The sequence below is a fragment of the Indicator indicator genome, chromosome 32 (genome assembly GCF_027791375.1).
Source record: "Indicator indicator isolate 239-I01 chromosome 32, UM_Iind_1.1, whole genome shotgun sequence".
In the NCBI taxonomy this organism is placed as follows: domain Eukaryota; kingdom Metazoa; phylum Chordata; class Aves; order Piciformes; family Indicatoridae; genus Indicator; species Indicator indicator.
The window spans coordinates 8,129,019-8,150,525 of NC_072041.1; the positions used below are offsets into that span (position 1 = coordinate 8,129,019).

Sequence of the window (21,507 nt, forward strand, 5' to 3'; positions counted from 1 at the left end):
GCCCAGCACCGCCGTTATCCTCTCCAGCCCGGAGAGAGTTCACCGTGTTTCAAGGTCCCGTTTGCAGGGCACACCCCCCCACACCCCGCTAAACCTGCACCACCCCAAAGACCCCAAAACGACTCCAAAAAAAATAGAAAAACCTCTTTATTGACGGCCACGGCGGGGCCGGGAGCTCGTCCTACGGCCCCGGGGGCTGCTGGTGCTGCACCATCTTCCTGAGCTCGTCCCAAAAGAAGAGGCTGAGGACGGTGTGGGGGCCGAGGCGGAGGTAGACGGCGCCGATGCCCTTGTACAAGCCCAGCAGCCCCTCTTTGCTGGAGATTTGCAGGATGCAATCCAAAAACCCGCGGTAGAGCTTGCCCTGGGGAGAGAGGAGCCGGCTGCGCACCCCTGCCGGCTGCACCTCCGCGAAAAGCTGCTCCGCGCCCTCCGTCCCTCCCCAGCGCCCCAAACGGCCTTACCGTGCCGTCGGCCTCCACCGGCTGGTTGTACAGACGAGTGCTGATCACGTCGAAGGGTGTCATGGTCACCGCCACGGCCACGCCGCTCACCATGCCCCCCGCCAGCACCGCGGCCCAGCTGCCCTCCCGGAACCACTGCGGGCAGCGCCGGCTGTCAGCTCTTCGCCCCAGGGGCAAGGGGAGGCCGGCGGCCGGCTCCAGCCTCGCTGCCCCTCACCTGGTGCTCGCAGACCCAGTCCTTGGCCGAGGTGAAGGTGGCGAGCTGGGCGGCCGAGCCCACGGCCACACGGGGCACGGCGCCCGACACCCCCCGCCACAGCCCTGCCACGCCGTGCTGCTTGTAGATGCTCTTGAAAGCTGCGGAGATGTTCTGGGGAAGAGAGGGAAGTGGGCACGGTGGGAACGGTGCAGCCCACCCCTGCCCAACAAGCTCCATCGCTCACCAGTGGCCTGAAGCCACCGTGGCTTTGGCTGGGTGACACCAGCCCCGAGGGGCGTCCAGCTCTGTTGTCACCACCCCACATCCCCTCACGCCCCCTCCCTGTTCTCACACCCCCTCCCTTGTCCTCACACCGTTATTTATAGCGTCTCTAAGGGGCCGCGCTGCAAAACAGCTTTAAATACCCGGCGGCCAAAATAGTATCGGCCCCGCTGGGGCCTGGTGCAAGCACAGCCAAGGTGCCACCGAATCCTGTGCCCACGCCCCCCACGCTCACCTCATGGTTGTGCTGATGACCCACAGCCAGTGCCGACAGCGTCTGGGCTTGGAGGTGGGTCTTGACCTGGGGAGCGGGGGGATAATGCTGGGTCATGAACTCATGAACTCCCCTCCCAAGCCCCTTGTGGGACATGCTTTTGCCACTCTCCATCTCTTCTTATCAGCTTTTGGGGGTGTTTTGAGGCCCTCCAGCAGATGTGGAGTGCCCAGATGTGTTGCCAAGCAGAACCTTCAGACTCCATTTCCACCATCCCTCCCTGCCCCAGGGCAAAGGGCCCCCATAAAAGCTTGCTGCAGCCATACTTTTGAGCTCTGCACCCCCAGAACTAAGACAGACCTCGGAAAATTGTGGGAAAAAAACACCTTAAGTTCCTTATGCTTGGTTTCCAGGAGGGGGGGGGGGGGGGAATGGGGGGGCGGGCTGGGGAAGAATTGGAAGGAAAAAAAGGGGGGGAAAGAGCATGCACGAAGCAGCTCCACATTTTGAGGGTGAAGCGAAGCAAAGCAGGGGAGAAGGATGCAGCGAGCTGCCGGGTCCAGGCTGTAGCACGGACAAAGCTTTGAGGTCGGGGGGGAGGGGGACCAAAATGCGAGGACGTGTAGGGCAGAGCAGCACTCACCAGGTACGCGGGGCTGCCCACGATGGCTCCCACGGCCCCGGCCACGGCCCCGGCGGCCACGGTCCCCCCGGGATAGCGAGTCCAGCCGGCGTCCTCGGCCAGCGAGTAGCAATAGAAGCGGACGCCGTTCATCAACCCCTGATAGAGGAGCCCGGCGGCCAGCCCCTTCTGCAGCCCCCGCAGCCCGTCCGCCCGGTACACAGCCCCCACGGCCCGCAGGACTCCCCGGTAGGGCCGCGGGTAGGTGCCGGGGGGCTGTAACTCGCCTTGCAGCTGCAGCCGGGTTTTGACCACCTCCAGCGGGTTGGTGAGGACGCAGGCCAAGCACCCGGCCGCGGCTCCCAGCACCAAATCAACTGCCGGCGGGACCCCCCCGGTGTGTGAGCCCCGTGCCACCCGGGGGCTGTTCTGGGGGGGATAAGGGAGTTCCTGCAGGGAGGCTGGGGGGGTGCCGCGGATGGCTGCGAGCGCCCCGGCACCAGCCGCCATGCAGCACCTGCCCGCGGGGGCGGCCCCAGACTCCACCTCCCACTCCCCGACACTGCGGGGAAAACACTGCGGGGGGGGCGAGCACCGCCTCCTGCCAGCCAAGCCTCCCCCACCCCCGACTCCTAAACCTTCCTTCTTCCCGGGCACACAACAACCTCTCCCCCAGTCGTAAACCTTCCTTCTCCTTCAGGCCTAATCCACCCCCACCCCTCGCTCCCGTCCTAAAATCTACCCCCTCCCCCAGTCCGAAGCCTCTCCTTTTCCCAATCCTCAAACCTCTCCCCCAGTCCTAAACCTCCTTTCTTCCCAGTCCCCAAATAACCTCTCCCCCAGCCCTAACCCAACCCCCCCGCTTCCCAGGCCTAACCCTCCCCTCTCCCCCAGTCCCGATCCACCTCTCCCCCAGTCCCAATGCACTCTCCTTTCCCAATCCTAAGCCTCGTCCCTCCCCAGTGCCGAACGCCCGCACTCCAGCCGGGGGATGTGGGGCAAAGGTCTCTGTGTCCCCTCCGTGTCGCCCCCCCCAGCACCGCCGCAGCGCAGCACCTCCCGCGCTCACGTGACCCGGAGCAGCCCCGGCGCAAAGAGCGAAAAAAGCCTTTTCTGCCCCAAAAGAGCAGGGCACCGAATGACAGCCGAGGGAGGGCAGCTTTGGGGGGTGGAGGGCGAGGGGGCAGCACACGCAGCCATCCAACCCTCCACTTCCATCCCAGTCAGCCCGGGGTGTGCGTGGGGGGGGGGGGCAATAGGGCCTGGCCAACTCATTGCACTTGTGGCTGTGTTCTGGGGAGGGGGCTTGGCCCCCCCGTGCTCCCCGGGGTCACCCAAACGCTTTGAAATTGGAGCTTGCCAGGCTGAAACGCTGGGAGGGGTGGGGGGAGCAGGCATGGACCCTGGCTGTGTGCCAACCCCCCCCAATCCCTACTCATAGGGCTCCTTGGTAACCCCCCCAGGGACCCAGATTTACACCACAGCACAGCCACTTTGGTGATGCCCAGGGGTTGGAATATCATAACACTCCCCACATCCTCCCCCTCCCCAGTATCCCCCTGCATACTCCAAATCCTTTGCTTTGATCCCAAAAGGTGAAGGAGGGGTAGCAGGGGCAGAGGTGATGCCAGGGGCTGACCCTTTATTCCTTGTCTAGGCTGGGAATATCCCCTGGATCCAGGGATAAATGGAGGGGAAAGTGGAGAGTCTGGACAGGCAAGTCATGGTTGAAGCCCTGGACGTGCCCTGCTGCAGGGTTAATGCTACTGGGGTTCAGTTTGGAGCTGGGCTGCCTGTCCTCACCTTCTCCCTAAATTCCTCCTCCTCTCTTCTACTCTCCAGCCTCAAGCTCTCTCACCTCCAATCCTGCCTCCAGTTCTGGTGTCCCCTGCAGAAGAAGGACACAGAGCTGCTGGAGAGAGTCCAGAGGAGGCCACAGAGATGATCCAAGGGAGGGAGCTGGGTGTGTTCAGAAGAGAATCCCCTGAGAAGAGAAGGCTCCAGGGGGACCTCAGAGCTGCCTTCCAGTACCTGAAGGGATCCTGCAGGAAGGCTGCAGAGAGACTTTTCCTGAGGGTGTCTGAGCCAGGCCAAGGGGGAATGGTTTGGAGGTGAGGCAGAGCAGGGTTAGAGTGGAGCTGAGGAAGAAGTTCTTCAGTGTGAGGCTGGTGAGACTCTGGCACAGGCTGCCCAGGGAGGCTGTGGCTGCCTCCTCCCTGGCAATGTTGAAGACCAGGTTGGATGAAGCCTTGGGCAGCTGAGTCTGGTTGCAGCAGATGATCTCTGAGGTCCATTCTAACCTGAGCCATTCTAGGATTCTCCCTGCCCCAAAATGAAACTCCAGCATCAGAGAGGGAGAAGGAGGAAGGCCCCAGCAGGGTGGGAACTCATTGCAGGGCCAAAACTGAGTTACCAATGAGTATTTATTTGGGGAGGGGCAGGAAGCAGAGGTCTGTACAGATACATTCAGTCAACGTTTGTTTCCTCCCAGAAAAAAGGCCCCAATAAGGTATTTTACATGAGAAGGGCTCCCAAGGATTAATTATCATCATCATCATCATTATTATTATTTAAAAGCTGGGGCTGTGCCCCCAAGGGTTTGCTGTAGAGGGCAAGGGTGACAGGTCTGTGCTGGCCTTGGACACAGTGAGCTGAGAAGATGAGGATGTGTCTGGTGGCAGCTGTGTGACCACATCCCTTAGGAGACCTGAAGAACACTGGACTCGATCTCTTCTCTCTCCTCTCCCCCAGCACGTGGGGCCAGCAGCCAAACCTCAAACTGGCTTCTGAAATTCTGGTAAAATGCTGCTGGGATAGCTGAGGCCAAAGTTTTGGCCCTGCTCCTCCTTCCTTAGCTTCAAATCTCATCAAGGGGCTGTGGAGTGGTTTTGTGATGGCTGGAGGCTCCTAGACAAGATCTCCTGGTGCTGGGAGACGCCGGTGTGGCACTCAGTGATTGCATTAGCAAGGAGCAAACATGCACAGCAGCCACCTCCTGCTCCCCTCCGCGCCCCTGCTCTGCTCTGAACGGAACAACTCCTCCGTCCCGCTCCTCGCTGGGATGGGAGAGGCTCATCCCCAGCCCACTCCCACCCTCCCCCTCACTCCCAGTGGGGTTTTACTCTGTAAAAGGCAAACTGCTCTGCCCCGGGGCAGCTGGATGAGGAGCTCCTGTACAAGGAAAGAGGCTGAGCTCAGCCTCGCCTGCAGCCTGGTGAAGCATCCGGTTGCTGCCCAAGCCGTGCTGGACATCCCCAGCTGGGCAGGGACAGGGTGCAGGGTCCCCACCTGCAGGCACAGCCCTGGTGGGGACCACTGGAGGGTCTGGGGTGCCGCAGGCAGATCCAGGCCCTGGTCTCCAGCCGCGGGCCCCCATCAGTCATCCTCTGCGCAGAGGCAGGGCTAGCACCAGGGGTCCCGCTCGGCCCGGCCGCGGCAGAGGCTGTCGCTGCGCTGCCAGGCGCTGCCGATGAGGCTCTGGGCATCTTCGCATTTCTTCCTGACAGTGGCGTCCAGAATGGCCTTGTGCAGGAGCTCAACCTGCAACACAGGCCTGGGGCGGTCAGGAGGGGAGCCAACAACAGCTGCTGCTTCTCCTAGCTCTAAAACCACCTCAAAAGCAGGCAGGAAGGGCACCTGGACCACAAATGCAGGCAATGGGGCTGACCCAGGTTCCTCCCCACTGCCCTCACCAGCCCTTTCATGCCAGGGGCCTCCGGCTCTGAATCCCACATTCTGCAGTCGTAAGGACACGGAGGAGCTCCAAGGCCCTCCTGTCCTTTGTGGGAAAGCCGAGTTCACCCTGTGGTGAGAAGTTCACCCCTGCCTGCCTCGGAGAGCCCCATGTGTTGCTCCTTGCAGGAGGAAGGCTGCGACTCACCTGGTAGATGTTCCTCCATGCAACGTTCAGCGCCGAGAGGAACCTCTCCAGTTCTGTAGTGCAACTAAAGTAGAGGACCCAGGGGGGCAGGAACTGTTTGCTGTCCTGAGCAAACTCCTAAACACCAAGAGAGAGGCTGGGAGTTACCACTGGGGTCCCTGCCCAGCACCAGGCTGTCCGAGCCCCCAGCCCCACACCCACCAGGATGCAGTACTCCTTGCCAGCCTCTGTGGAGACCGCGGTGACGTCGGTGAGCTCCGCGGTGCCCAGCGAGCGGAAGAAGCTGGTCTGGCAGTCCTCATGGCAGGTGAAGGCCTTCTCATCTGTCAGCACCAGGCAGCAGGGCACACAAGGCATGGGGGCAACACCCTGGGGGATCACCTGTACAGGGTGGGCAAAAAGGGAGTTAAAATCTGGCACGGGGAAGCCCTTGGGAGGAAAGTGCCTGCTCCATCTCTGCCAGACATCCCCACTCCCGTGGGCAGCTCCATGGCAAGCCCCAGAGGGGCTCTGGGAGACGGGAGAGGTTGATACAGCCATGTCTGGGGGTGGTCTGTCCCTGGCTCACCCCTTTGGAGACAGCCTGGCAGAAGTACTGCATCCAGTCGGCCATGTCCTCCTCGTTGTCGGCGCTCAGCTCCAGCGAGGGCCTGTCCGTCAGGATCACCTGGAAGGAGTGGGGCCGGTCGGTGGTGTTGGAGCGCCGGCACCCCCCGCACTGCTCGCCGCTGGGAGAGAGGCAGGAGGATGGAAATCAGCAGGGAACAGCCTCTGACTGCCCTGCCCCCTCCCTCCTTCCCCATCCCTGACATCCCCTGCGGTTGCTCCCAGGATGGACTCCATCTCTGTGCATGGTGGCAGAGCCAGAGCTGAGCATGGACACTGCCCAGTGTGGCTTCTGGAGGGGGTCCTTCAGAGGCCCATTCCCCAGCAAAGGGTGGGCTTGGCTTCCAAAGGCCAGGAGGGAACGTGCCCAGCTCCAGCTCCATGCACTGCAGCCAAAGCAAACGGGCATCTGTGCCCAGCCAGCAGCAAGCAGGGAGTCCTGCAGCATGGACTAGATCATGATCTGCACCTCCTTGGACATCCCCAGGAGCTCCTGATCCCCAGTTCCCTGCTCAGTGTGGGTGCTGTGTCCTCACCCCATGTTGATGGAGAGCAGGGGGGTGACGTCCGTGCGGTCTGGGTACTGGTACAGGATCCCATTGCTGCCGTGTGGGGAGATGAGAGAGGTGGGACTGGAGTCAGCTCAGCTCCAGCTCACCACCCCCCCGCCCTGTCCCACTGCCCCTGCTGCCCTCCCCTCCACCCATGCAGCTCCACAGCCCTGCTGCTGGGCAGCCACGACTTTAGTGTCCCCAGACGAGTCCCCTCCACCTCCCAGGCAGCTCCCTGGGCTGCAAACCGATCCCAGCAGCTTCTCCAACAAGCCCTGGCTGTGCCCAGCCCCAGCTCCCAGCCCCGGTACCCACCTCAGCACCACGAAGCAGGTCTTCCACTGCTCCTTGCCCAGGTAGGAGGTGCCAGCCTTGTAGTGCAGGACACCATCCTTGGTGACCGCGCTGGAGCTGGAGCTGCTGCCGTGGGGTCCCAGCGCCTCGTCCATGGGGTCCTCCCAGTGCACCAGGCCATAGAAACGCACGACCACGTCACAGGCCTGAGGCAGTGAGGGGAGAAGTCAACAGCAGGGAGTCTCCCAAGCTCCCCCCAACCAGGCACAGTGATGGCCAAGATCTCCAAACCCACCTCACACTTGGACTCCTGGGCCACAAACTTGGCAAGTGCCAGTTTCTCCATGGTGGCGTCGGTGAGGACGCTGGGGTATGGCGGCTCCCGGCACCCTTTGATCATGGCTGACTTCAAGGAGACCAGGAAGAACCTGGGAGGGACACAGATCTCTGATGAGGCCATGGCAAACAACCCTCATGTCCCTCACACACTCTCATGCCAGGAGGGCTTCCCTTCAACATGGGCCTCTGGTCTTCCAGAGGTCTCAAGATCAACCTAAGGACCAAAGACAAGGGTTGCAAAACCTGAGCTCCAGGAAGGAGCCAGGAGAGACTAGAGACCATAGGACCACAGAATGGTCCAGCCTGGAAGGGACCTCCAAAGCTCATCCAGTCTGACCTCCCCACAGTCAGCAGGGACATCCCCAGCTAGCTCAGGTTGCCCAGGGCCTCATCTAGCCTCACCTTGAAAATCTCCAGGGATGGAGCCTCAACCACCTCCCTGGGCAACCTGTTCCAGTGTTCCACCACCCTCATAGTTAAGAGCCTCTTCCTAACATCCAATCTCAATCTGCTCTGCTCTAGTTTGAAGCCATCGCCCCTGGTCCTGTCCCTGCAGGCCTTTGATGAGATGGACTCAGCCCAACACAGATCCCAGCTCCTAACAAGGTCACCTCTCAAAGCTGGCCACATGCTGAGAGACTCAGGGGTGTGCCTTGGAACTCAAGGCCTTGTCCCTGCTCATTCCAAGTGACAGAGGACACGTAGCCAGCGCTGCACAGGGCCCTGAGGCTGTCCCTGAGGCACAGGCTGGCTGCTGTCTGTGCCCAGGGGAGACACTTTGGGCTTGTCCACGCTCAAGGCATTTCCACCTGCTGCAAGGTTTAGCTGGTGGCCTCAAACCAACCCCAAACCCCCTCTGGTCTCAGGACTTCGTTGTGAGGGGTTGTCACTGGAGTCTCTTGCATCGCCCAGGTCAGGCTGGGAGCCCAGGGTGCTGCCCAGAGGTGCCCCAGCCCCGGAGGTCCCCTGCTTACTCGGTGAGGGCCACGTCGGCAGTGTCGAGCAGGAACTGCTTCCTCCGGTTGGTGCACACCAGGGTCACTGTCTGCTGATCCAGCCCCACCTGTGCCACACAGCACTGGGTAAGGAAGCCAGGTGGGGGACGAGAGGGTGGCAAAGCGAGGGTGGCAAAGCAGGGCTGAACCTCACTTGGGGGCCCAGAGGAGAAGGTCACTCTACTGCCCATGTGAAGACATGAGCAAGCTGGGCACTCGCAGAGGTGGCATTTGAGGGGGGATAACTTCTGACTCTCCCAGTCTCAAAGACTCGCTGGCCAAAAGGCTCCCTGGGGACAGTGTCCCACAGAGCCACCCCCTGTGATGGTCCTGACAGCCCTGCAGGCAGAGGGGCAGGACTGACTCACCGAGATGTAGTCCAGCTCGTTGTAGGACACAGCCTCCTCCACCATGTAGGGCTTCTCCGCGGCCCCTGCGCAGATGGGGGACAGGGAGACAGGAGACAGGGGGACGGGGGGCAGGGGGACGGGGAGACAGGGGGACGGGGAGACAGGGGGACGGGGGGACAGGGGGACGGGGGGACAGCTGTGTGACACAGGCACAAGGAGAGGAGCCCAGTGCTGCCCAGGCTGCTGTGCCCCAGCAGGGACAGACCTGCCCACCAAGCCTTGGCCCTGGGAACATGGAGCCACAGGTCACAAGACCCAAGGACTATAGACTGATACAGTCACAGACTGGTTTGGGTCCTGTAAAGCTCATCCAGTCCAACCCCTCTGCAGTCAGCAGGGACATCTGCAACCAGGGCCCCAAACAACCTGACCTGGAATGGTGCCAGGGATGGGCATCTCCCACCTCTCTGGGCATCCTGGGTCCACCCTCACCACCCTCAGGGTCAAACATTTCTCCCTTCTCCCTCTTTGAGTTTCAAACCATCACCCCTGGTCCTGTTACAGCAGGCTCTGCTCAAGAAGTCAGTCCCCAGCTTTCTGAATGACCTCTTTAAGTCCTGAAAGGCCACCAGAAGGTCTCCCCAGCACCCTCAAATCCTTCTCCAGAGGGCTGCTCTCCAGCCCTTCAACCCCAGTCTGGATTGAAACTGGGGACTGCCCTGACCCAGGGGCAGGACCTTGCACTTGGCCTTGTTGAACCTCAGAAGGCTGACACAGTCCTACTCCTCCAGCTTGCCCAGGTCCTTCTCAGCTTGGTGTCATCTGCAAACCTGCTGAGGGTGCACCTGATGCCACTCAAGGGTGCTTTGTGGGGGGCAAGTTAACCCAAGCTCCCTACTCTGATTGCTACCACTCTGGGGCACAGGAGGCAGCTGGCAGGAGCTGGCAGTGAGCTACGGTGCCCTAACTGATGAGCAAGCCTCAGAATCACAGCAGCACAGAATCAGCCAGGCTGGAAGAGACCTCCAAGGTCATCAGGTCCAACCAATCACCCAACCCTCACTGATCACCCAGACCATGGCACTAAGTGCCTCAGTCAGGCTTTGCTTAAACACCTCCAGGGATGCTGACCCCAGCCCCTCCCTGGGCAGCACATCCCAAGGGCAATCTCTCTGTCTGGGAAGAGCTTCTTGCTAAGCTCAAGCCTAAACTTCCCCCTGCACAGCTTGAGACTGTGTCCTCTGTTCTGTGCTGGGTGCCTGGGAGCAGAGCCCAACCCCCAGCTGGCTACAGCCTCCCTTCAGGTAGTTGTAGAGAGCAATGAGGTCTGCCCTGAGCCTCCTCTTCTCCAGGCTGAACACCCCCAGCTCCCTCAGCTGCTCTTCACAGGGCTGTGCTCCAGAGCCCTCCCCAGCCTTGTTGCCCTTCTCTGGACACCTTCCAGCATCTCAACATCTCTCTTGAATTGAGGAGCCCTGAACTGGACACAGCACTCAAGGTGTGGCCTAACCAGTGCTGGGCACAGGGCAGGATGACTTCCCTGCTCCTGCTGGCCACACTCTTGCTGATCCAGGCCAGGATACTATTGGCCTTCTTGGCCACCTGGGCAGTCTGCTGGCTCAAGCTCTCCTCTGCCTCTTCCCTGAGCCAGGCCAGGGGCTGGGGTACCTTTGCGGATCAGATACACGTAGCAGTCGGTCAGCAGGACGTAGATCAGCTGCAGGTTCCCTTCCATATGCCCAGTGCTCATTCGGATCATCTGTGAGAGGGAGAGGAGCTCTCAGCCCAGCTGCAGGCACAGAGCTGGTCCTGCCTGGGACACTGCTGGGGACCTTACCCTGAACAGCTGCTCCTCGTTCTCCCGAAAGACATGGATCATCAGCAGCAGGAGGTGGTTGTTATCCACCCTGGGAAGAGACACAGCAGAGGATGGACACTGGTGTGGGGCTGGGTCAGTCCAAGAAGGGCAATTCCCTTCCCTTTTGTGTCAGCTTACAGCCAGCCCAGGAGGGGGTGGGCTGAAAAGAACCTAGCCCCCAGGTGGACAGAGAAACCTGACCCAGGTGGGCAGAGAGACTTGGTCCCCCCCTCCCAGGGGCAGGGATCCCTGGGTCAAGGTCTCTTCCCCTCCTCCTTCCTGTCCTGTTTAAGGGGAGCCATTTTCCTATGCTCTTGCTCTTGCCCCTCACCTGCCTGACAGACTCTTTGCTGCTCCTGCAAGCACGTGGTGGGGCCTGCTCCATGCTGCAGCCAAACTCCTTAAGGACTGCAGCTGAAGAGAATCCACATTTGCAGCAAGAGAATCCTATGCCAGCTGGGCCTGGGTTTGTGTATTTTTTTACTTACCCTTTTTCCTTATACTTTTGTGAATTCCCTTTTACTCAAATGCCTTTTATGTTTTGTTAAGCTTAACTTTTGACTTCCAGAACGATTCAAGACAGCTTTTCTTTCATGATTTTACCTCTCTTTTCTCCTGCCTAATTTTGTTTTCCCCTACCAGGAAAAAGGGAGAGGGGAGGCGACCTAAATCTGTTCCATTTGGGCTTTTGGACTCCAGGAAAGCTTAAACCCCAACACCTGTTCAAGGTGTCCATGATTTGGGTACCCCTTGGCCTCCTGACCCCTTGTGTCTCATCTTCATCCCACAAAAGGATGAAGGACAGAGGGCAAAGTGCCAGCTTGAGCTCAAGGCTGCTCAGTTCTCCCTGCTGAGCAGCCCCAGCCTCACCTGAACTCAGAGGGGTGGCTCAGCTCCGAGGGGCTGCCCTGCCCTTCCTCCACACCAGAGTCCTCAGCACTGCTCTGGGAAGGGCTGGGCTGCTCCTTCTTTGCGTCGTGGAGAACCTGGGGGTCGCTGATGTCTGTCTGGCCAGGCTGGGGTCCGTCACTTGCCTCTCCAGACTCCTCTACCGCCTCAACTGCTTCTCCCTCTCCACCTGCTTCTTCTTCAGGAGCCTCAGGGCTACCAGGAACATGTGGCGGTTGGCCAGGCCCTGCAGCGTCATGGTGGCCACCACCTGCTGCAGCAGCGTTTGGACTCTCGAGGGTAAAGCGGTAGAAGTCCATGGGGGCTGAAATCCCCTCACCAAAGCCGCCAGGGGACGATCTGTCCGGGGTGTCCCCTGGCGTGCCGGTCCGAAAGGGCTGCCCGGGGGGCTGCGGGGAGCCGCTCCAGCCGCCGGGGTCCAGCTGCCCGCTCAGCCTGTCCATCACCTTGCTGAGCGGCTGCCCCAGGCTCTCCATGGACCTGTCCTTCATCTCGGGGATGCGCAGAGCCAGCTGGCCCAGGGCGGAGCCCTCCCCCCGCCCGCCGGGGCCGGGCTCCGGCGCGGGGGGTCCCGGAGGCTCCTCCCTGTCGCTGAGTCCATTGACGCCGACGGCCCCGCACGCAGGGTGGCCCTCGGGCTCTGCAGCCACGCAGGCGGCCACCGGCTCCTTCGCCTTTTTCTTCTTGCCTGTTCTCTTCTTCTTGGCTAACCTGCAGGGGGAGAGCCCAGCAGAGATGTCGCTCAGCTGGGCCTGCTCGGACTGCTGCAGGGTGGGGAGAAGGGAGACAGGAGGGAGAGGGCTCCCACCCCTCCCAGCAACCTTCCTTTGCAATTTGCCCTCTAACAGAGAAATCCTTCCCTCGAGAGCATCACTCACCATGCACCCCATCTCCACACTAGCATCCCAAGAAAAGTAGTTAATCCCAGAATCCCAGCATGGCAGGGTTGGAAGGGACCTCTGGAGCTCAGCCAGTCCAACCCCTGCTCCAGCAGGACACCCACAGCAGCTTGCCCAGGAGCACAGTGCCCAGGGGGGGTTGGAAGCTCTCCACACAAGGACACTCCACAACCTCTCTGGGCAGCCTGCTCCAGGGCTCAGCACCCTCACACCAAACAACTTTCTCCTCCTGCTCAGGTGGAACCTCCTGGGCTCCAGTTTGTGCCCCTTGCCCCTTGGCACCACTGAGCAGAGTCTGGCCCCAGCCTCTTGCCCCCCACAGCTCCTTTAGCTCTTGCTGAGCATTGCTCAGCTCCCCTCTGGGGCTGCTCTTCTGCAGGCTCTCAGCCCCAGGGCTCTCAGCCTTTGCTCCTCACAGAGCTGCTCCAGGCCCCTCAGCAGCTTTGGAGCCCTCACTGGACTCTCCAGCAGTTCCCTGTCTCTCCTGACTGGGGAGCCCAGAACTGGACCCACTGGAGAGCCTAAACGATTCTGTGGTTCTACGATCTTGAGCTTCTTTTGGCTCCAAAGGAGATCACAAATGGATGTGGAGCTGAATTCCCATGGGAAAAATTCCTTGTCTGAGAAGGTACTGGGAAGTGAGAAAGTTTCAGGAGGCTGTAGGAATGCCATGTCCCTGCCTTCCAGAAGAGGGAGATGGAGGCTGGAGCAGGCTGTGCTGCTGGCTGTGGAAGTGTCCAGGCCTCCCATGGCACCCAACCTGCTGCCAGGTCCCTCTGGTTTGGGAAGCCAAGCATGATGCTCTCCTTCCCGTGCCTGCTGGGGAGCTGGCTGTGACCTAACCCAGCTCCTCTGCTCCTCCCAGGCAAAACAGGCTGTGAGATCAAAGCACTGCACTGCTGGGCTGGGGGCCCCCAGGTGTGAGGAGATGGAGCCTCCAGCTCTTTGTCTGGGCTAAGGGCTTTGAGGAACCCCTGGGGATCTCCTCTGCAAGAGTCAAACCCAGGCCAGCAGGTCTGTGGAGGCATCTTCCTCAACAGGTTTAGCCATAGCTCACTGACAAACAAGCTGTTGACAAACAGGAGAGGAGATCTGAGACCTGGAGCTGTAGAACTGCTGCAAACCTGCCACCAGCTGGAGAAAGCTTTAAACAGAAGCTCAAAGCTTCCTCTGAGCAATTCAATACAGACTGCCAAGCCAGCCTGTAGCTCTGCAGACCCAAGGGAACAGCTCTGTTGACACCTACAGAGCATCACTTGGTGCCTGGAGGTCTAAAAATCGCTTCCCCATCTTTGTGTAAAGGCTACACTGTAGATGCCACAGGATCCTAGAATGGGTTGGGTTGGAAGGGACCTCAAAGCTCATCCAGTTCCAACACCCTGCCATGGGCAGGGACACCTCTCATCAGCCCAGCTTGCTCAAGGCCTCATCCAGCCTGGCCTTGAACACCTCCAGGGAGGGGACATCCACAGCCTCCCTGGGCAACCTGTTCCAGTCTCTCCCCACCCTCACTCTCAAGAGTTTCTTCCTCATCTCCACTCTCAATCTCCCCTCTCCCAGCTCAAAGCCATTGTCCCTCATCCTGGCAGTCCCAGCCTTTGTCAAAAGTCCCTCCCCAGCTCTCCTGTAACCCCCTTCAGATACTGGAAGGCTGCTCTGAGGTCTCCCTGGAGCCTTCTCTTCCCAGGCTAGAAGTGGTGGCGCCTCACCAGCCTTTGGTGACAGCTGACCCCCAGGGCCGGGCAGCTCTGTCCCTACCTGATGACCTCCAGCTCCGTGCAGCTCTCTGACTGGTCTGTTCCTTCAGGGGTGGCTTCTGCCTTCTCCTGGGCAGCTGTGTGCACTGGGGTGGTCTCAGTGGAGGACGTGCCCTCAGCCCTCTCCTCGTTGAAGGGGTTGTGGCGCTGCGTGGGGCTCTTCACGGAGGCCTTGCTGCCGTTGGCCTCCGAGGCAGTGGAGCGTGGGCAGCTGAGGGTGTCTGTGAGGTCTCCATCTGCAAGGAGAAGGAGGGAGCAGTGGGGTTGGCATCAGGTCTGGCCCTTGGATCACAGCAAGTCAAGCCAAGCTGCGTGCTGGGGGCTCGGGGCGCTGCGTGGGCACCGCACTGCTGGTGGTGACGGCAGCCTGGGGGCTGGCAGAGCAGCTCAGCTCCAGAGGTGCTGTGGGCAGCAGGGGCTGTGTGAGGAGGGACAGAGAGGCCAGCATGAGACCCAGCAGCTCTGCAGCTTGTACCCACTGCAGTTTAGACAAGACTTGGAAATACCAGCTGGGTCCCCCAGGAGCTGGCAGCTGGAGGAAGCAGAAGTAGTGTCCTTGGGAAGGAACCTGAGGGACCTTGGGAAGGAACCTTGGGGTGCTCCTTAGCAAGCAAACAAGGCTGCAGCCCTGCACTGCTGCTTCCACCCCATGATGTGCTCTTAGGAAGATGCTTGCTCAGCTAGAAGGGCAGAACTGGGGCCATCTGGTGGAGCAGGGATCCTTATGGAGCTGCTTCTCTCTGCTTGCATGAGACACACCCAGGGGGCTGAAGTGTGGTGAGGGCACACACAGCATTCAACGAGAGCAGGCTGCACAGAGAGGTCACAGCACAACCAATTGGCTCATGTTAGTCTTCAGAAGGAAAAGAAACAGCAGACAAGGGCTACAGGAGTCATGCTCAGAGTTATCCATCCAGTCACAGTTAAAGGAAGGCTACCCATGCCCTTTTCATCTCCAGCACCCACAACCAGATGGAGACCTCTTGCTAGGCAGGGAGACCCCTCCTGAAGGGAAGCACAGCCCCAGCAGACTGGTTTGAGGGTGTAGGATGTGAGCAGGAAGATGAAACCTCTTCTAAAAGTCTAATGAAGGCAGTTGTGTGGGGGGGGTCTGCTTTGAGAGCCCTGCTCAGCTCCTGCCCTGCTCAGCTCCTGCCCTGCTCAGCTCCTGCCCTGCTCAGCTCCTGCCCTGCTCTGTTCCTGCCCTGCTCAGCTCCTGCCCTGGTCAGTTCCTGCCCTGGTCAGTTCCTGCCCTGCTCAGCTCCTGCCCTGCTCTGTTCCTGCCCTGCTCTGTTCCTGCCCTGCTCAGCTCCTGCCCTGCTCTGTTCCTGCCCTGCTCAGCTCCTGCCCTGCTCTGTTCCTGCCCTGCTCTGTTCCTGCCCTGCTCAGCTCCTGCCCTGCTCTGTTCCTGCCCTGCTCAGCTCCTGCCCTGCTCTGTTCCTGCCCTGCTCAGCTCCTGCCCTGCTCTGTTCCTGCCCTGCTCAGCTCCTGCCCTGCTCTGTTCCTGCCCTGCTCTGTTCCTGCCCTGCTCTGTTCCTGCCCTGCTCAGCTCCAGCCCTGCTCAGCTCCAGCCCTGCTCAGCTCCTGCCCTGCTCTGTTCCTGCCCTGCTCTGTTCCTGCCCTGCTCAGCTCCTGCCCTGCTCAGCTCCTGCCCTGCTCTGTTCCTGCCCTGCTCAGCTCCTGCCCTGCTCTGTTCCTGCCCTGCTCTGTTCCTGCCCTGCTCTGTTCCTGCCCTGCTCTGTTCCTGCCCTGCTCAGCTCCAGCCCTGCTCAGCTCCTGCCCTGCTCTGTTCCTGCCCTGCTCAGCTCCTGCCCTGCTCAGCTCCTGCCCTGCTCAGCTCCTGCCCAGCTCTGTTCCTGCCCTGCTCTGTTCCTGCCCTGCTCAGCTCCTGCCCTGCTCTGCTCCTGCCCTGCTCTGTTCCTGCCCTGCTCAGCTCCTGCCCTGCTCAGCTCCTGCCCTGCTCTGTTCCTGCCCTGCTCTGTTCCTGCCCTGCTCTGCTCCTGCCCTGCTCAGCTCCTGCCCTGCTCTGTTCCTGCCCTGCTCAGCTCCTGCCCTGCTCTGTTCCTGCCCTGCTCTGCTCCTGCCCTGCTCTGTTCCTGCCTTCCTCAGTTCCTGCCCTGCAGTGTGGGCTGCCAGCTCCACTGAGGGAAGGCAACTGGGGAGCTTGAAAGGGAAAACAAAACCTTCAAAAGCTATTTCAGCCCCAGGCTTCCATCATACAGCACCAAAAAAAGGTCACTTCTCTTGCCTAAACCCTGCTAGCTCTGTGAAGACACAATGCAGTCTGTATCCAGACTGGAGAATTTCACTCCAAAATGAGCTCAGGGCAAACATGGACTGGCCCTCAGCTTGCTTCAGGTCTTGCTCTGTGTGCAGGTGCTGAGGGTGCAGCAGTAACCACCTGAGCTGGCTGAGGGAGATGAAATCTCTGCTAAGCTAAGTTGCTCCCTGAGTGGTGGGTTGGGAACTGTGGTTTGTACCTCCTAGGAGCACACTCAAGCTTCAGGGATGCACCAAAGCAGCCCTGTGAGCACCTCTGTGCGTGGGGTAAGAGAGGAGGGGAGAGGAGGGTTAGAGGCCTGCAGACATCCACATGGAATTCAGGCAGAACTTCCCCAAATATTCAGGCAGTATTGGCCAAGGTCATTTGGATCCAAGGCTCCATCCAGCTTTCAGCTGCAAAAGACAGAATCGTTTGGGTGGATTTCCTCCAGGGGTGGATCATGGAATGGTAGGGGCTGGAAGGGACCTCTGGAGATTGAGTCCAACCCCCCTGCCTGAGCAGGATCACCCAGGAGCACATCCAGCTGGGTTTTGAATCTCTCCAGAGATTCAGACTCCACAACCTCTCAGGGCAGCCTGCTCCAGGGCTCAGCACCCTCACACCAAAGAAGTTTCTCCTCATGTTGAGGTGGAACCTCCTGGGTTCCAGTTTGTGTCTGTTGCCCCTTGCCTCTCTCTGAGGCAGCAGGAGGATTTCCTTCTCCTGTGATGTGCAAAAGACACAGAGGGACTGCTTGAGGAAGAATAAGAACAAGTTCCTCTACACTGGACATCTGCTCTTGGCCAGAGAGGCCACACCAGGCTGACAAAACGGTTTTAAAAGTGGTAAAGTAGAAAAACCCTCAAGTGTAGTGAGCCCAGCCAGGTGCTGGATGGTGTGGCCTCCAGAGGTGTTTTGACACAGGACAGCAGGGTCCAAAGAAAACAAAACCTCCCCAGTTAATGCCTGCAAAAGAGCCCAAATTAAAAGGGGCAGAAATAATTGACAGAAGGAAGAAATTCTTCCCCGTGAGGGTGGTGAGGAACAGGCTGCCCAGAGAAGCTGTGGAGGTTCCAAGCCTGACAGTGTTCAAGACCAGCTTGGATGAGGCCTTGAGCAAGCTGGGCTGGTAGGAGGTGTCCCTGCCCAGGGCAGGGGGTTGGAATTTGGATGATCTTGGAGGTCCCTTCCAACCCAAAGCATTCTGTGGGTCTCCGATTGACTGAGGCTGGATCAGTTTGTCAGTCAGCACCCTGGGTGCTCGACCCCAGAGAGGCAATCTAGGAGGTAAGGCCTCTGGCACATCCCCATCAGCCCACTGTGGACAGCCCCTGATCCCTGCTCCATGGGGGGTGTTGATTTTGCAGCTTGTCTTCTGTGAGCTGTTCCTCTGTCAGCCAGGCCACAATGCATCGAGCAGCAGCCCCACTGCACCTGAAGCTCCAGCCTCCATCTAGGAGACATGGAGGCATCCTCAGAGGCAGGAACACCTCCCTCTGCTCTGGGCTGTACAGCCAGGAGAGCTTGCCTGTGGACACCAGGAGCTGGGGAAAGCTTTGCAGGTGGTCCCACTGGTGAGAGCCACAACCTCCCACTTTGTGGGGGGAAACTTTCCTGCTCCTTTCTGCCCCTACTGAATTCCATCAAGATGTGGTGGTTGCTGTGTTAAAGAAATGAACCAGGGAGCATGCAGCAAGCTTCAGGTGGCAGCAATGCAGAGAGGAAACCAAACTGTTGGAAGAGATGAGTGTGTCCCACCTTCCCAGTCTCTGCTGGGCATGGCTTGCATTGCTGGAAAGACATCTCCAAAATCATAATCTACAAAAATGAGGGACAAAACTCAGGGTTAGAAACACAAATAAGGAGGGAGGGAGGACAGGGGAGAGTGTGAAGGGGATTTGGGGAGGGAGATGGGACAGGAGAAAACCAAACCAAAACAAAACCCATTTTCCACCAGTATCTGAAATGCATGAGAAGAGAAGTTAGGGGATGTGGATGCAGATGGGAACCAGCTGCACCCTCAGGGGTTCCTGCTGGGGGGTTGTGCTGGGGGAGCTACAACAAAGGGTGGAGGTCCCACTCTGGGAACTGCTGGAAAGCTAGAGCAGGAAAAATGGTGGCATGGACCCAAGCAGGGATCCTCTCTGTGAATGAATTTCCCTCCTCCCTGCCTCAGTTTCCCCACTCCACACTTCACCTCCCGTGGGTACTGTGGGCTTTGGCTCATTCATGTTTGCAAAAGGCAAAAGTTGTGCTCTGATCCTAAAGCCCCCAGCTCCACCTACACCCCCAGGCTGCTGAGATGCTCCTGTTGAAATCCTTACCCAAAAGTTCAGTTCCTCCATGCCAGAGGACTGGTGGCACAGCAATGCCAGCCCTCCTGGCTCAGCCATCTCCAACCATCCTGCTCCTGGGTCAGGAGGTGGCCTCTCTACACCAGCACCAAGCCCCTCTGCACATGGGGAAACTGAGCCAGAGCATGCCTGCTCTCTGGACACAGGGCATAGCTTGTGACAATGCCAGAAGCCAAACCCCAGCTCCAAAATCTCCTGGATCTCCACTTCAAACCTCTCTCCTCTTGGGCATTAAGCTTCCACCCAGCAGAGGGGCTGGAGAGCACAGCCAAACCCAAGTGGCATCCCCTGCCCCATCCATAGGGACAGGGAGGAGAAGTGCTGGCACCAGGATGTTGTGCTGAGGGAGGAACAGGAACACAAGCCTGGGGGTGCAGCAAGCACTGAAGCAGCTTGTGCCAAACCTCTGGGACAGAGAAGCTTCCTCCTGTGGCTTTCAGTGCTCAGCTCCTCCTGCTGTCCCCAGCTTACCTTGGACCCTGGATGTTTGGCATGAGCAAGTCCCCAGAGCAACCCTTTCCATGCTTATGGCATGAGCAGAGATGCCACAGGGGAGCCCCACAGAGCTCTGTGCCTCAAGGCCCTTTGCTGGAGCAATGCTGCTGCCAGTCCTGGGCTGTGCCTTCTCAGCATCTTCCAGGTCTGCACTTCCCATCCTGCACAGGAAAGGCAACTGGCAGACCCTTGGCTCAGAGGGAGCTCATCTGTATGAGGCCTCAACCCTGAATCCACTGCAGCCAGCTAACAGCACATCCCACCTCTTCCAGACCCCCTGAGCTCCCTTGGACATCAGAAAAGGAACAGGGCCAATGTATTTTGGGTTAAGGACAGCAGCAGCAGAGCTGCTCCCTCCTGTGAACAGGGCAAGAGCTTCACACAGGGTAAGAGCTTCCTGCTCCAGCCTGAAGTGGGCTAAGGGGGCAGGCACAAGGTACAGGTCTGCTCAGGTCACCAGGAACAACCTCCAGCCCTCTCTGATGGGGGCAACTACAACAACTCAGCAGGCTGCTCCAGTTAAGATGCACAAAGAGATGAAACCAGCACCTCTGAGACCATTGGCTGCCTTCCTTCAGACTGTGGGGGTGGAGAAAAGGCTCTGAAAACTATTCCCCACCACTTCCAGGGTATTTGGGTCTCTGGACTGCAAAAGAAGCAGTCAATAAAAGCTCCTCTGCAGCCCTGTGAACCTGCTCTGACCAAGAAACCACACTGAGGTCTCCAGGCACAGCTTTCCCTGGGGGGATTTCTCCAGCCCCCAGGAGGAGAGGTGGCCTGAGGTGACAGCAGGGAAAGCTCTTCTCTCCAGCCCTTGGCAGCACACAGCCCCCAGGATGCGAGGTGGCCTGAGGTGACAGCAGGGAAAGTTCTTCTCTCCTGGTCTGAGGCAAAACAGCTTCAAGCCCAGCACCTCCCAAAGCAAGATGGGAGAGCCTGCCAGCCTGGCTGCTGGGATTCTCACCTCCCCCTCTTGCAGCTCATCATTCATTACCTCCCTGGGTGTCCTGTCCAGCTCAGCAGCTGGGACTGTGTGGTGTGGGAGCACAGAGCCCCTGCCCACAGCCCCTGCAGAGCCTCACTGACCTTCGCTGGAGGGGGCGATGGCACTGTCGTCCCATTCCAGGTTGGTGGAGGTGACAGAGTTGAAGGAGTTGAGGGAGAGGCTGTCAGAGCCCTGCACAGAGCTGGGCAGGCGCTCCTCAAAGTCCAGCAGGTACTGAGGCTTGTAGTAGTCTGGCATGTATGGGGCCAGGTCCAGGTAGGGAGCGTCCTGTGGAGAGGACAGCGTGGGGTGAGGCAGGCTGTGAGCCACCACACAGCACCAGGAGCACCACAGAGCTGGGCAGGGGTCTGGGCACAAGGCTGGGGAGGGGTCTGGGGCACAAGGCTGGGGAGGGGTCTGGGGCACAAGGCTGGGGAGGGGTCTGGGCACAAGGCTGGGGAGGGGTCTGGGGCACAAGGCTGGGGAGGGGTCTGGGCACAAGGCTGGGGAGGGGTCTGGAGCACAGCCCTGTGAGGAGAGGCTGAGGGAGCTGGGGGTGTTTAGCCTGGAGAAGAGGAGGCTCAGGGCAGACCTCATTGCTCTCTACAACTACCTGAAGGGAGGCTGTAGCCAGCTGGGGGTTGGGCTCTGCTCCCAGGCACCCAGCACAGAACAGAGGACACAGTCTCAAGCTGTGCAGGGGGAAGTTTAGGCTTGAGCTTAGCAAGAAGCTCTTCCCAGACAGAGAGATTGCCCTTGGGATGTGCTGCCCAGGGAGGGGCTGGGGTCAGCATCCCTGGAGGTGTTTAAGCAAAGCCTGACTGAGGCACTTAGTGCCATGGTCTGGGTGATCAGTGAGGGTTGGGTGATTGGTTGGACCTGATGACCTTGGAGGTCTCCTCCAGCCTGGCTGATGCTGTGCTGCTGTGAAACCATGTCCTTGAGTGTCCTCTGGCTGACCTCAGAGGAAACCCAGCAGCTCCACCCTGACACCCAGTGGCTCTGTGCTTATCTGGAGGGACACCAGTGTTCTGCACCCCACCTGCAAAGCTCAGCTCCTTTGTCTCCAGCATCTGCCCCACAGTTGGCTTCCCTGCACCCACCTTGTTCCTTGTCTGAGCTGTGCAGAGGAATAACAGATCAAGAGCCTCCCATCAGCCTCCCAGTGAAGAATTTCTTCTTAGTATCTCA

General features: G+C 59.5%; 2 protein-coding genes across 2 annotated transcripts in view; both read right to left on the reverse strand.

Annotated features, from left to right (window-relative positions):
* Positions 1 to 181: 181 nt before the first annotated feature.
* Positions 182 to 2,291, reverse strand: SLC25A34 (solute carrier family 25 member 34). The gene is made up of 5 exons (XM_054395054.1): positions 1,803 to 2,291; positions 1,181 to 1,246; positions 682 to 834; positions 465 to 599; positions 182 to 364 (listed from the first exon to the last, which is right to left on the reverse strand). The coding sequence occupies exons 1-5, from the start codon at positions 2,289 to 2,291 to the stop codon at positions 182 to 184; spliced, it is 1,026 nt and encodes a 341-aa protein (XP_054251029.1).
* A 2,892-nt stretch (positions 2,292 to 5,183) lies between these two features.
* Positions 5,184 to 21,507, reverse strand: part of PLEKHM2 (pleckstrin homology and RUN domain containing M2) — a 40,641-nt gene continuing 24,317 nt past the window's right edge. The window contains exons 6-20 of the mRNA XM_054395049.1: positions 20,418 to 20,604; positions 18,241 to 18,300; positions 14,221 to 14,455; positions 11,525 to 12,274; positions 10,634 to 10,703; positions 10,465 to 10,555; positions 8,815 to 8,879; positions 8,426 to 8,514; positions 7,408 to 7,540; positions 7,134 to 7,318; positions 6,804 to 6,869; positions 6,230 to 6,389; positions 5,863 to 6,042; positions 5,662 to 5,778; positions 5,184 to 5,321 (exon numbers count right to left, since the gene is read on the reverse strand). Coding sequence (XP_054251024.1) covers positions 5,184 to 5,321; positions 5,662 to 5,778; positions 5,863 to 6,042; positions 6,230 to 6,389; positions 6,804 to 6,869; positions 7,134 to 7,318; positions 7,408 to 7,540; positions 8,426 to 8,514; positions 8,815 to 8,879; positions 10,465 to 10,555; positions 10,634 to 10,703; positions 11,525 to 12,274; positions 14,221 to 14,455; positions 18,241 to 18,300; positions 20,418 to 20,604 — 2,526 coding nt within the window. The remainder of the gene's footprint in view (positions 5,322 to 5,661; positions 5,779 to 5,862; positions 6,043 to 6,229; positions 6,390 to 6,803; positions 6,870 to 7,133; positions 7,319 to 7,407; positions 7,541 to 8,425; positions 8,515 to 8,814; positions 8,880 to 10,464; positions 10,556 to 10,633; positions 10,704 to 11,524; positions 12,275 to 14,220; positions 14,456 to 18,240; positions 18,301 to 20,417; positions 20,605 to 21,507) is intronic.